Genomic DNA, 14,963 nt, shown 5'->3' with positions numbered 1-14,963 from the left:
TTACCAGCCGGCGATAGGCCGGGACTATGAGTTTTCTCTGTCTAGTATTGTATAGTCATTCTGTATTGGCCCTCATTTGACTTAACATGTAAGGGAGAATCCAATATATATTGGAGCCAGGATCCGCACTGCTTTCCTCTGCAGCCCAAACACTGTCCCAGAGTGAGTGGCATGACCCCAAGCCAGTACAGCATAAGACATTACTGAGTGAAAAAGGGCATGATATGCAGTTTTTAGGGCATCAAGTGATAAGCACTCTGAGAGAGAGTACAGAGGACAAATAATGTGCTTCTTATATTGCAATATGGCATTTTCTAATATGGCAATCCCATTGAAGAGTAGGGTCGATATGAACTCCCAGAAACTTAATACACTCCAAATCCCCATTGACATTGCCCAAATCCCTGAGAGCAAAAAGCACTGTCTCAGTTTTTTTGTCATTGAGTAATAGTCCATTCATACGAAATCAGGCATCCGCACTCGCCCGTGCAGCTCCCAACATCTCCATAGCTTGTTCCTTTGAATCAGTGGAGAGACATTTGGTTGTGTCATCTGCAAAGAGGGTACACCTATGGTGTTTAAAGGCAGGTCATTTATGTATAAAAGGAAAAGAATCGGGCCCAATATTGAACCTTGCGGAACTCCCATATCTGTAACCCTCTCAGCGGACGATGACACCCAACTCTGACTATCTGCATTCTATTAGGTAAATAGGATGTCAATAATTCTATGCTCCCTTTTGAGAATTTTTAATATTCAAGGTTTTTAAGGAGAAGCCGGTGGTCAACACAGTTGAATGCCCTGGACAGGTCGCAAAACAAGGCTGCATTATACTGTAAATTCTCAAGAAGCTGAAATTTTTGAGATAAGATGTAGGATACCCAAAACAGTGCTCCTGCCCCTGTGGCACCCAAACTGACTCTCCATTAAGCTGTGATTGTCCTCAAGAAAAGTTACCATTTTTAATGCCATAGCCTTATCAACAAACTTTCAAATCAATGGCAACAAGGAGGTCTATAGTTTGAAATATCCTGCCGGTCTCCCTTTTTATATATAGGTATGACAACAGCCCTCTTTAGACATTCAGGAAAAACCGCTTCATTAAAACATTGATTAATCAGTAAAAAAAAACTTTAATAACTAAAAAACTAAAAATTAAACATTGAAAAAATTTATTTTGTTAATTGTACACTTAAAACAAATATGTCTTTGCTACATTTATTTTTAGTATTATTTATTATGTCCCTAATCTCATTAAAAGTTACATTGGTGAAGAAGAATTTAGTATTTGGAGGAGTCAAATTATTAAAATTGCCTAATAGATTATGATTGTTGGTATGATTTTTATAAGTTGTTTTGCTATGTTATCAAAATATTCATTGAAAAGTTTGGAAGAAATTTGTATGTCACTGTTTTCAGGTGCTTTCTTTGTTTTGTTGTTAATTATTTTCCAGAGATCTTTTTTGGGGATTTTTTGAGGAATGTATTACACTACCATTGAAGTTCCTTTTAGCTCTATTAAACGAATCACTGTAAATTTTTTTATAGAACTTGTAAAGGTCAATGGGTGCAGGTCTCCCATATTACCTGCTTATTTCCCCCAATAAATACAAATGTTCCCTCATATTTTTCAACTCATCATTAAACCAGTGAATACATCCCACATGGGTATTCCTGGACTTATAGCTATATGAAAGCTTTTTCAGGAAAAGCTTTCATATATGTACTCTCTAATATATAAATAAACTTATTATTCATCTTCAATCATATTGTAAAATTTTAGTATGTGATCTATTTTAAAAGAATAATTAGAGTTTATATAATAATTTAAAAATAACATTTGTTGCATTTTATGATCTGAAATGTTTATATCTGTTTTTTTTTGCTTTTAAATTACTAGTAGAAGTTTTTAAAACCAAATTCACCAAACAGATCACAAAGATTGTTTAAGTGTCACTGTCTGATACCCCAAAGTGCACATTGAAGTCCCCAACAATGATTACTCATTGACTTTTATTTATTTTGAGCAAAAGATTTCAATATTGTTTGATTTCAATACATTTCTTGATGTTAAAATCAACAATAAAACCAAGACTTTATTTTTTACCAAAATTAATACACCTCTACCTTTAAAACTTTTCTGACGAGAATGGATAACACAATTAAAATTTTCTAGCCACTTACTGGAATTTAACTCCTCATCTAGTAACCAATGTTCCGATAAGCATACTATGTCTTGTTCTTGTCTGACAGAAATGCTTCCAATTGTCCACATTTCACTCTGAGAGATCTGATGTTAAGATGCATTATATTCATATGCTCCCCTAAGGAGAAGTTTGTCCCTTGCTGTGAGGTACTACCCTTTTCAGGTTTAAAAATCTATTGTTATATACCTCAGAAGGTCCCCATAGGCCAGAATTCTGGATCCAATACATCATTTATTTGTGGGACTCCAATCTTAAAAGACTTTTATGTTTTGTTTTTGTGTTTAACTTTGGATAAGGATGTTATTGAATCCATAAATGTCCCAACTATGTTTTTTTTCAACTTTTTAATGGCATCCCTAACTTCATTGTAGCCTACCTCATGAAAAGAGAAGCCTAACTATTCACGAAAAATGTTTCTCAGATTGTCTTCCAGGTTTAACTCAAATGAGGAAGCTGAAGTAGGCAAAGTGGATATCAAATTATCTGGTTTAATTCATTTACATCAACATCTACAGTTCAATTAGATCAGTCTAGATAGTCTATCAGTCTATAGTTCAGTTAGAAAGTCTAAACTCTCCGATTCAATTACATTGTAAGGATTGAAAATACCCATTTGCGTAAATGGACAACTCATTATTTCAATTTTATTAATTTTACATTTACTAATCATATCATTTGTATGAACATGCAGTTCTATGCCAAGATGGTCAGACAGCACAGGGCTCTCAAATTTTAATTCAAAATTTATATTAAAATTTAGAGAGCCCTGTGTAATTTAAAAACACATTATCAGGACAATGATTATTTCTAGTATTGACAAAAACCTGCTGCACAAGATCATAAAATTGCATTATATCTAAAAATGGTCTTTTCATGACATAATATTCTCTGTCAAAATGTATAAGTCTCTGTTTATTATTAAGAACTTTTTCATATTAAAAAGCACACTAAAGTTCTATATATTAAAATTTCCATTTGGAGGACACAATGGTTTTCTAAAGAGATTTGGGTTATTTTATATAATGGTTTTACTATTAATGATTCCCCAGTCGCTGTACCAAAATGTCTAGTATCTTGACCAAAGGGATCTACTAATTTATAGAGTTAAAGTTTTGAATTTTGCAGTACATTATGTACTTTGGGATTATGCTCTGTAAAAGCAAAGGTGGTACTCCCAAGATACTGTTAACCTGAGGTAAACACCCACCAATTTCACCTCATCATAACAGTTACTTATAAGGGTTGATCTTGTTTTTGCCTTCTTAAGGTAAAGGTTAATTACTACATCTTGTTCTCATTCAGGCATAATTTTTTTACAAGAAACCACTTCTGAACACTAGACCTACACTCTGGTATTGACACATAAATTGGGGAAGGATGGTAGGTTGTGTAAATTACGGCGCCATCTGCAAGAAGTATTAGACCTACATCTTGGAGAGAAGCATGTACAAAAATTAGAAACAGAACTGGCCCCAATATTGATCCTTTGGAGTGATGAAACTTTTTCTTTGTCATGTACCTTTTCAGAGTGTTCTGTGAGATATGATGCTAAACTTAGAGAGAAGGATATTATGATAAACACATTTGAAAGCCTTTGTGAGTTCCAGGCAAGAAGCATATGTATGAAGACTCCCTTGAAAGACCTGCAGAATCTGATAAAACAGATCATCTATATTCTATAGCTAGAGTTGTTTCGCCTTTGTCCCTAAAACCAAATTGCAGTTGAGTAAAAAAATATTAATTATAAGGTTTTCAAAGTGGTCTAAATACACAGATAGGCTTCCTTGAATATAATTATAGCATTTATAGAAAGATGACTTTTCAGTTAACTGGTTAAGAATAGTAACTCAAAATCGAAGTATTTATTCATTCTAATAATTGAAAGCAAGTTACAAACTACAAAATACACATGAGTTCATGAAATGAAATTAAATATAATGTGTGCATGTGTCTTAATAAATATAAAAGAAATAGACAAGTAATATGTGAAACAAAAACAAAATAAACACTTTGAGTCAGTCTAATTATTTTGTTGGGTATATTTTTTTAAATACATTCCTATTTTCATATAATATTATGGACTTATACAGAGTGTGCCAACAAGATGTACGGCTAAGATAGCGCCTTAACTATACTATAATAAGGTAGAGCAAAAAGTTTTACAGCAAAGTTGTAGGGTTGATAAAAACCTACGAACTAAAAATATTTTTATGTATACTGGGTGTGTCACGAAAAAGTTACTATAAAATATGATTTTTTTTAAATGGTACGCCCTGTAAATTATGGTACTAAAATGTGAGGCAAAAAGAGTACTTTACTTTGGTATAACATTTTTTTAAATTTCCGTGCGGCGTTGCAACGTAATTAATTTTTTTATGTTATTTCTTGCCACAGTTAGTCTAGGGTACCTCCTCTAGGCTGACTATATTAATTTATAATTTTTTAATACAGGGTGTTTTTAAAGAACTTTCAAACTTGCTGAAATTAAATACGCAATATCTCAAATTTTTCAAATGGAACACCCTGTATATTTTTATCTAAGTCTGTCCCTCAAATACCTTAATTTTTTATTTAATATGTCGTATAGCTAAACCAAGTACTTTTTGAGATATTTTAACTTTTCTGTAAAATACTATGTACAAAACAGGTATTCTTTAAGTTTTGATCAAGATTGCTTAGAAACATTGGTTTAAATGTCAAATATTAATTGTCAGATTATTAGTTTTATGACAGCAGTAGACAAGATCAATGTTTTTTGTTCAAAACCATTTTAGAAATTATTATTAGTGAGCTAGTTAATCAAGTTTTTATTGTTCATTTTATAATCAATATGAATTTTCCTCGTGAGGAATTTGTTAATATGATATATGCCCTTGGAGCTGCTGAAAGAAATAATCTTTTGGCATCTAGGATTTATGCGCAACTTTATCCTGAAAGGAGACATCCCAAGCACAAGTGTTTCAAAAACTAAAAGAAAGATTTAAGAGAACAGGAAATGTAATTTATGAAAAACATGAACGCATGAGCCAGTTACAAATGAGGAAAACAGGATGACAGTAGCTTTAAGTGTCGTTGAAGATCCTCATAAAAGCGTTAGGCGGCTTGCTAAAGAATTACCTTTTAGTGCATCATCAATATCTCGCATGCTTCGAAGCGAAAAATTCCATCCTTACCATATTCAATTGTTGCAGAAATTACTTCCGCAGGATTATGAAAGAAGAATGGCTTTCCTGTCAGTGGGCGCAAAATAAGATTCATCACCCTGTATTTTTTAATTTTGTGCTTTTTTCGGATGAAGCTACTTTCCATAATAATGGCAGTGTTAATAAACAAAATTTTCATTATTACGACACCAGCAATCCATTCTTCACCCGAGAAATTCATCATCAACATAGATGATCGCTTAATGTTTGGGCAGGAATAATAGGACATTACGTTATTGGACCGCACTTTTTTAATGGACATCTTACAGGTGAAATGTATTTAAGCTTTTTACAAAACGATTTTAATGTCCTTCGACAAACGTTGCGTGGCCATGTTCGAGATAGGGTTTGGTTTCAACATGACGGCGCTCTAGCTCATTATGTTAGAAATTTTTTAAATGAGCATTTTGATGACCGGTGGATAAGGAAAGGTGGGCCGGTCCCGTGGCCCGCAAGGTCCCCAGATCTGACCAAACTGGATTTTTTCTTGTAGGGATATGTGAAGAAAAAGTCTATCAAACAACTCCTACCACAAGTGAAAATATGAAAAATAAAATTCGGGAGATTTTTCAAACAGTCACGCCAATTATGTTGGAAAAGGTTCTCAAAAAGAGTTCTCAAAGTGGAGTTTTAAATCTTTATTTAATCCTGAGCAATTTGGATTTATAAAAGGCAGATCTACTGATGCTAATTTGGTGCTGTATGTCAACTACCTCTACCGCTGCTTGGAGAAGGGACTTCAGGTTGACTCAATATATACAGATTTTTCCAAGGCTTTTGATGGAGTTAACCATGGGGTACTCTTGCAGAAGCTTAGGGCTTTAGGTATTGTGGGGCCTCTTCTTCAGTGGATCTCGGGATTCATCCGAGGTAGAACCCAGATTGTTAATCTTGGAGGTACATGTTCCTCTGAAATTTTGGTACCATCTGGGGTGCCACAGGGCTCTCACTCGGGCCCTGTTTTGTTTTGCCTCTTTTTGATTGATTTAGTTTGGAAACTTGAAAATTGTCGTGTGCTAATGTTTGCTGATGATGTGAAGCTATTTAGGCTTATCACATCCCTTTCTGATGCTGTGCTCCTGCAAAAAGACCTCAATTTATTCTTTGATTGGTGCCACTTGAATAGAATGTCCCTTAATATCAATAAGTGCCATAAGATTACTTTTTCTAAGCAAAGAAACCCTATTGCTTTTCTTTAGAAAATAAATAATGTAGCAATTGGTGTCAAAACAGAGGTTTCTGACTTAGGAATATTTATTGACTCCAGGTTGTCTTTTAAAAGTCACATCAATCAGGTGACTGGTAGGGCAATGAAAATGCTGGGTTTTATCCAACGGTCTACAACTGATTTGTCTTTGTTTACTTTTAGATTACTTTATTGCTCTCTTGTTAGGCCCATCTTGGAGTATGGCTCAATTGTGTGGTCCCCGTCATATAACTGCTACATTGAGCAGATTGAAAAAACTCAAAATAAATTTTTAAGGGTGGCGGCTTTTAGATGTGGTTACAGGAGACAGGAGTATTACTATCAGTGGGTCAGGGAAAACCTGAACTTACCCACATTGGAGTCACGAAGAACATTACTTGACTTATGTTTTATGCATAAGGTTTTAAATGCTACTATGGATTGTCCTGAGTTATTGTCTCTTTTTAAACTTAGGGTGCCTTCCAGATTGAATAGACAATCAGAAATATTTTCAGTCCCATTCCACCATACCAATTATGGCATTAATGAGCCAATTACACGAATGGCTCGAGGTGCTAATGGTCTGTCAGGACAGATAAACTTTTTTGACTCTAGGATAACATCTTTTAAGGGGCAGTTAAAGAATATTATTTCATAGGGGCTTTAATTCATTAACTCATCTACACCTTTCACTGATTTATAGATAGTTTTGTATCTAAATATATATGTTTGTATGGGTATGCTATGTAATACTAAATGTCAAAGTCAAAGTCAAAGTCAAAAATAGCTTTATTGTTACATAACATCATCTGTTGTTAACAAAGCATTATATAAAATCTTAAAGATAGTTGACAACATAATCTTTTACAAAAATATAAAAATTTTAACAATTCTTACATACATAGAATATAGAACACACCCAAAGAAAGGGTAGTAAGAATTCACATTACGCTGCGCAAAATTCTTCACTGTCAAAAGATTGTATTTAAAAACTCGTCTACAGAATAAAATGCTTTAGCAAGCAAGAGTTTCTTTATATTTTTCCTAAAACGTTTTTCACAATTTATTAGCCTTATATAAAGGGGTAGGTGGTTAAAAAGCCTTCTGCCCCCATATACAAAAGAGGACTTAATCTGCTCACTTTTTGGGATAGGTAGAGGTAAAGAGAAGGTTGTTCGGAGATTGTAACCCGAGGAGGGGGGGCCAAGTTGATGGCGATATTTTTTGTGGATAAGACAAACAGTCTCTAAAATAAAAAGGCATGGCAATGTCAGGACAGAGTGTTTTAAAAACAATGGCCTACAGGGGCTACGAAAGGGAGCTGCACACATATAGCGTATGGCTCTTTTTTGCAAAATAAATAGAGAACTGAACAAATACTGAGAGCACACACCCCAAAACACAATACCGTATCTCAGATAAGACTCTATAAGAGCATGGTAGGCAATTTTGGCCACATCACGTCCCAGAGAATGTGTTATTACTCTAATAGCATAACAGTTGGATGATAACTTCCCTAATAAAGAGGAGATATGATTTTCAAATTTTAATTGCTTATCAATCGTCAGGCCCAAAAATTTGCATGTTTCAGAAGGACTTATTGTTTCATTTTGCAAAGTGACAGTTCCAAGGTTACATTTAAAAGTTAAAATATTAGTTTTAGAAATATTAAAAGTTAATCTATTAGATTCACACCATGACTTTACAAGAATTAAATCTTCATCAACAATATTCCTTAATCTCTTGGTGTCAGTGTCATGCCAAAGTAATGTTGTATCATTTATTTATTTATTTACGGGCATTACCCATTTTTACAGAAATAGCATAATTTACAATAACAACAATTCATAACCTCAAACAACTTATACTTAGTATTATTTTATATAATTATCATTTGATATTCACAACCCATCACTATCACAGTCATAGAATAAAACAGGATTAATAAATAATGGCAACAGGAGAACTTAAAAAAAAAAAAAAAAAAATATACAACAAAAGAACACAATAAAATTAATCAAATTCAGTTTTCACTCCCTTGAGCCCAATTATCACCTCCAAAATTGGTTTAAACCAGCACACAATAGTATGAAGTATGAATAGTATGTACACACAATTAAACAGAATAGCAAAAACCCCACAACAATATACAAAGTCACACATGAAAATCCTCAACAAACTTAGCAAAGCGCCTTGGACTTATATTGAAATCTATGTTCAGAGATGTACTATTATTTGCAAGCCTGGCCGATCTAGCAATGAAGCTATTGTACTTGATGTTTGTTCTACAGAAAGGTTGGTAGAAAAGGCTGTTTGACCTTGTATTTCTCGTAGGTACTGCTAGACCTATTGAATATAGCAGGTCTGGTGAATCTACAGAAGCAGTCAGAAGGTTATACAAATTTTTTAAATCCCGTTGTTCCCGACGAACAACAAGAGGAGGAAGACTAAACAGCTCATACAGAACCCTGTAATCATAATGGTAGTTGTCAACAGGATCAATTTTGGATTTAAATGCCAGGTATTTCAGCATTCTCCGTTGCACCTGTTCCAACCTGTGAATATAGCAGGCATAATGAGGACTCCAGACTGAGGAGGCATACTCCAACAAAGGTCTGATCAATGTACAGTAGAGCATGCGGATAGCAGGGGTATTTGTAAAATCTCTTGTGCATCTCTTGACAAAACCTATTATTTTAAGGGCTTTTGTTACTATCTCAGATATATGAAAGCTAAATGTAAGAGATGAGTCGAATATGACTCCAAGGTCCCTAATTGTTGTCACATTCGACAAGGGTCTATTGCACAAGGAATATGCGAATGTTGTGGTATTTCTACGCTTGGAGAAGCAAATACTATAGCACTTGGCTGGATTCAAATCCATGCAGTTCTGAACACACCACTCTTCCAGTCTGGAAAGATCTGACTGTAGATTGACACAGTCATTAAGAGAGGAGATAGCTAGAAAACATTTCAGGTCGTCTGCAAAACATAAGAATCTGGAATATTTAAAACATGAGTGGATGTCGTTCATAAAAACATTAAAAAGAAGCGGCCCCAAATGTGATCCTTGAGGAACACCTGAGGGAACGCTTAGCTCATAGGACATGAAGCCATTGACCCTTACAATTTGGGACCTATCTGATAGGTAGCTGCGAAACCATCTCAAGAAATTTCCCCCTACACCCGCGGCTCCAAGCTTACTCAAAAGTATCTCATGATTGACTCTGTCGAACGCCTTCGAAAAGTCGGTATAGATAGTGTGAACCTCGCCACCCCTATCATCCGCAAAGATAGTAAATTTGCCCCTAATTGGAAGTTGAGAGATATCATTGACATATAGCAGGAACAATATTGGTCCAAGAACAGAACCCTGGGGTACACCAGCGTCCATATTCAGACGGGATGACATATCATTGTCAAAGAATACCCTTTGTGTTCTTCCAGATAGGTAAGAACGAAACCAGTCGAGAGCAACTCCTCTGAATCCATAGGTTTCTAGCTTCTGTAGCAGTATTCTGTGACTTACACAGTCAAACGCCTTAGATAAGTCACAGAACACCGCCGCCGCACTCTCCCCAGCGTTCAACCCCATGTACAGACTCTCTAAAAAATTGAAAATAGCATCAGATGTACCCAGTTTCGTCCGGAATCCAAATTGCTGATGGTTAAGAACATTATGCCGTTTCAGAAATTCCATCATCCTATTTTTTACCAATCTTTCTACAAGCTTGCCAAGCGTGGGAAGCAGGGCTATGGGTCTGAAATTTGATGGGTCATCATAGTTTCCACCCTTAAATAATGGTATAATCAAGGCATCCTTGAGTAAATGTGGAAAGGACCCACTTGAAAGTGAAACATTTAACACCTCAGCCAAAGAATCAAGGGTTGGTAGCGGTAGCGCTGTTAGGACCTTTAGTGACAGCCCATCCCATCCAGAGGAGTTCTTATTTTTCATTGAGGATAGAGCTTCCATTATTTCACTAGAATCTGTTGGTCTAAAGAAAAATGTTTCAGGCACCTTAATGTTGTGTAAGTATGAGCGCGGATCTCCAACAGACTGAGGCAATAATATTGACAGACCCAAAGCAACACCCTGGAAAAAATGATTGAGTGTTTCGGCCGACACCGTGCTATTAGAAACAGAAGGGTTCCCACGTTCGCCTCGTAAGTCATTAACAATTTTCCAAGACTCTCTAGACTTATTTCTTGATTGGTTTATTTTACTTGAGTAGTATAAGTTTTTTGCCAATTTCACTGTATCACGGTAAATTTTGCGATATCCATTAAAGTAGGATATGAATTTGGAGTTGTCCAAGGCAAACTTTCTTATGGAGTGCAAACACCGAAGATTTTTACCAGAAACTAATAGACCCCTGCTATACCAGGGTCTTCTCCTTTTTTCCCTAATTGTCACCATGGGAAAAGTTGCCTCAAAAACATCCACTAAAGTTGAATGGAAACTCTCAAAAGGATCACCGTTGTTAAGTATGATTCCATTCCAGTCTATTGAATTACAACATTCTTTAAACTTACAGAAATTTTTTCTAGTGAACAACCTTCCGCACTTTTTTTTTCTTGAGGTACACTTTTTTTCACTTAGAAGAAAGGAACATAATACGGCCTCATGATCAGACAACCCGGCATTTACAATTCTACATGCAACCTGCGTTTCACAGAGAGTAGAGCAAACATAATCTAAAAGTGATGCTGAATTAGCAGTGATGCGAGTAGGTTGGTCAACAGGCAAACAAGATTTCAGCACTCTATGTATCGACAAATGATTGTTAGAGTTATTGCAGTCTAAAAAATTTACATTAATGTCACCTGTCAATATTAGTGATGCATTTACCGATATTTGGCTTAAAATGTTATATAATTTATCAATAAAACTACTAAAATTACTCGAGGGTGACCTGTAAAGGCCTAAAATGTACAAATTTAATTCTTTAGAATAAACAATGCAAAATTCAAAAGTTTTTTCTTCCAGGAGATACTCAAACTTGGTTATATCAACAAAGTTATATCTTTCTAAAAACTTATTCTCTATTAATATCAAAGTTCCACCATGATTATACTGAGTACGGGAATAGATGGATGCAAGAGCATAACTTTCTATGAAAAAAGGTTCACCCTGTTTGAGCCAATGTTCAGTCAAAACAACAATGGCAGGGTTATCTTCATATGCTAAAAATAAAGAGAGTTCATCAGATTTATTTCTGACTGACTGAATATTTAAAAGGGCTAAAGCAAAATGGACTCCGACTGAGTTTGGCCTAAAAAAGTTTTGTTGTGTTCCAGAGGTCCAGTATTCCATGTTATATCCATACAAGGTATAGTTTTTGATACTATTTTTAAGGCAGAGTGAGTGGTAGATATATATAATGATAAAATATCACAAAGTGATTTCGGTGATAGCCGATGTGATGGCCCTTCAAAAGCATTAGTGATAACTCTCACAGATAGGTTTTTATTTCTTATGAATGAATTGATGTATTTAAGAGTCTTAAAGTAGAAGCGACTGTGACTGAAATTATATGTAATACACAAGATAAGATTAGTACTCTTTCCTATAAACAACAGATTACTTAGACTAGACAGTGTGACCTGCGTAAAACTTAAGTTAAGACATACAACTACATTATCTTTACTATTATAATTAATGACATTGCCAAAAAGGTCCTTACTTAGTCTGTGAAAAGGGGCGCCAGTCATTACTTTTCCTGATATATCATAGCAAGCACCTGACAATTCCCTGAGAATAGATGATAGACGTCTGGCACTAGAGTCTCCATAAATAAAAACTCTGGATTTCTTAGGTAAAGAGAGGCGTGTTTTATTTGTATAGGAGTAGCTATGTTTATATGAAGATGGTTCTTTTGACTTGACAGAATTATTTGTTGGTTCCACCATATACATAGAGTTGGTATGTGGTTCAACGTCATCAGAGTCTTGGATTACCATTGGAGTCTTTGAGATTTTAAAAGACAGTAAATCATTTCTAAGGGAAGCTATTTCACAAGAGTAAGAGTGATTTTCAGCCTCAAGAAGTCTAATAGAAGTGATCATATTTCTGCTAAGAGCATGTGTTTCCTCCAGGTCTTTTTGAAGTTGATTTATTTTTTCCCCGTGGAAAAATGGATTCCGTTAATAAATAAATAAATAAATAAATAAAAGGGTAAACGATTGCGTACAAAATTTAGGAGGTCATATTGAACACAATTTATAATAATTGTAATTGATCTTTAAAATTTAAAATTAATGTAACGATGTACATTTATGCAAAAATACGTAAGTACCTACCTAGTATGTAATTTAATTTTGCTGTTTTTTTTAGCAGTTTAGGTGAATAATTGTGTTGGTTAATTTGTCAAGTATATAATAATAATAATAATAATAATAATAATAATAATAATAATTGTAGGAAAAGTAATAATTCTAATTCTTTAATGATTTTTCTAAGCAATCTTGATCAAAAATTAAAAAATACCCGTTTTATGCATAGTAATTTACAGAAAAGTTAAAATATCTCAAAAAGAACTTAGTTTAGCTATAGGACATATTAAATAAAAAATGAAGGTATTTGAGGGACAAACTTAATTAAATAAAAATATACAGGGTGTTCCATTTGAAAAATTTGAGATATTGCGTAATTAATTTCAGCAACTTTGAAAGTTGTTTAAAAACACCCTGTATTAAAAAATTACAAATTATCACAGTCAGCCTAGAGGAGGTACCCTAGACTAACTGTGGTACAAGTTTCATAGGCGCAGAATAAATTTTAAGTAAATTATGATTTTTTAAACCAACCCTCTAAAAGGCAAAAAATAACATAAAAAAATTAATTACGTTGCAACGCCACACGGAAATTTAAAAAAAGGTTATACCAAAGTAAAGTACTCTTTTTGTGTCACATTTTAGTACCTTAATATACAGGACGTACCGTTTAAAAAAAAATCATATTTTATAGTAATTTTTTCGAGACACACCCGGTATACATAAAAATATTTTTATTTCATAGGTTTTTGTCAACCCTACAACTTTGCTGTAGAACTTTTTGCTCTACCTTGTATAGTTAAGGCACTATCTTAGCCGTACACCTTGTTGGCACACCCTGTATAATATATGAAAAGAAACATTGTGCTCAATCTATAGTCTCAAATATGCAGATTCTCTGCACCAAAATCTCTCTTTTTATTAAAAGCATTTAGATTGTCTCTAATTTGCTTTACTACATGAAGGATGTAAAAACTTAGCAAATGATGAAGATTGTATGAACAGTGATGATTTTAATTGAAAAGAATTATAGTCTTGCAGGCATAATTTATTTTGGACACCTGTCAAAATTCCTGCATTTTACCTGGCACAACTATGTTGGCATCTTGCTTTTTACATTGGTTACCAGATTCTTTGACAGGTGACCAGAATAATATATGTTGGGTGGCGACTATAATTATTATTTTATTAAGTTTAAACCAGAACAGGTACAATGAGTTGTATAAATAGTAGGGTAAGGCAAATTTATTTTAACTATACTATGACTATCCTGGCTATTGGAACTAGGCTCAGGTATATGTTTCTTTTCTAAGTTCTTAAGTTTATGTTGCTTTCATAATTTCTAACTAGCCAGCGTTAGTATTCGAACAAAGTAAAAAGAGACATGAATAAAGTTAGAGCTGTTTCAGACATGGTTAAACTATGTACATTTAATGCACAGTTAAAAATCCACTTATTTTGAATAGTAGAATTTAATATTTACCTTAACAGCATAGTCAATGACTCTTTTAACTCCAACCAGAACTCGTGCCATATTGCCTCAGTCTTAGTTTTATAGAACTAAAATGAACTTAAAAAATAAAATAATATTTTGGACTTTGCACCCCCTGAATGGAACATGGACAAGAACAAATTCAACAGATACAGCTGATAAGATCCAGTTGTTATGAAAAATCATACATGCGCATTAGCAGACGCCCAAAGTCTGATTTAAGGTGGTTTTACACGAAGCGATTTGAAAAAAGATTTGTCAGAAACCCATGCAGCTTTTATTATACACCTATATTATGCAGCGTGTAATTAAATAGATGCGAAAAAATTCAGAGGCTCATTCTCGGGTAAATTTTAAGAAAAAAACTTTATTTGAACGTATGTCCTAAAAGTCTTAACTTTTGAGATACCGGGTGGTAAAGATTAATGACAAATATATGTTTTTTTACATTACCTGTGAAACCCCTGTAGATATTTTAGTAATTGTTAGTATGAATTTTCTATGCATCAAAAGGCATTTTCAGGCTCAATTCTCCGGGAATTTTTTATCAGATTCGTCGACAAATGCGCCGACGTATAGACTTGCATAATGGCAGAGGG

General features: G+C 34.2%; 1 protein-coding gene and 1 long non-coding RNA gene across 2 annotated transcripts in view; one reads left to right on the top strand and one right to left on the bottom strand.

The window, feature by feature from the left end:
* Positions 1-14,523, bottom strand: part of LOC126736799 (electron transfer flavoprotein subunit beta) — a 29,821-nt gene extending 15,298 nt beyond the window's left edge. The window contains exon 1 of the mRNA XM_050441358.1: positions 14,356-14,523. Within this exon, the coding sequence (XP_050297315.1) occupies positions 14,356-14,406 (51 nt within the window). The 5' untranslated portion in view covers positions 14,407-14,523. The remainder of the gene's footprint in view (positions 1-14,355) is intronic.
* Positions 10,311-11,963, top strand: LOC126736810 (uncharacterized). The gene is made up of 3 exons (XR_007660785.1): positions 10,311-10,763; positions 10,889-11,084; positions 11,148-11,963. It is a non-coding gene; the product is annotated as an uncharacterized LOC126736810 (long non-coding RNA).
* Positions 14,524-14,963: the final 440 nt, after the last annotated feature.

Source organism: Anthonomus grandis, chromosome 5, assembly GCF_022605725.1.
Source record: "Anthonomus grandis grandis chromosome 5, icAntGran1.3, whole genome shotgun sequence".
Lineage (NCBI taxonomy): Eukaryota > Metazoa > Arthropoda > Insecta > Coleoptera > Curculionidae > Anthonomus > Anthonomus grandis.
This window is presented reverse-complemented; position numbering and strand designations above follow the sequence as displayed.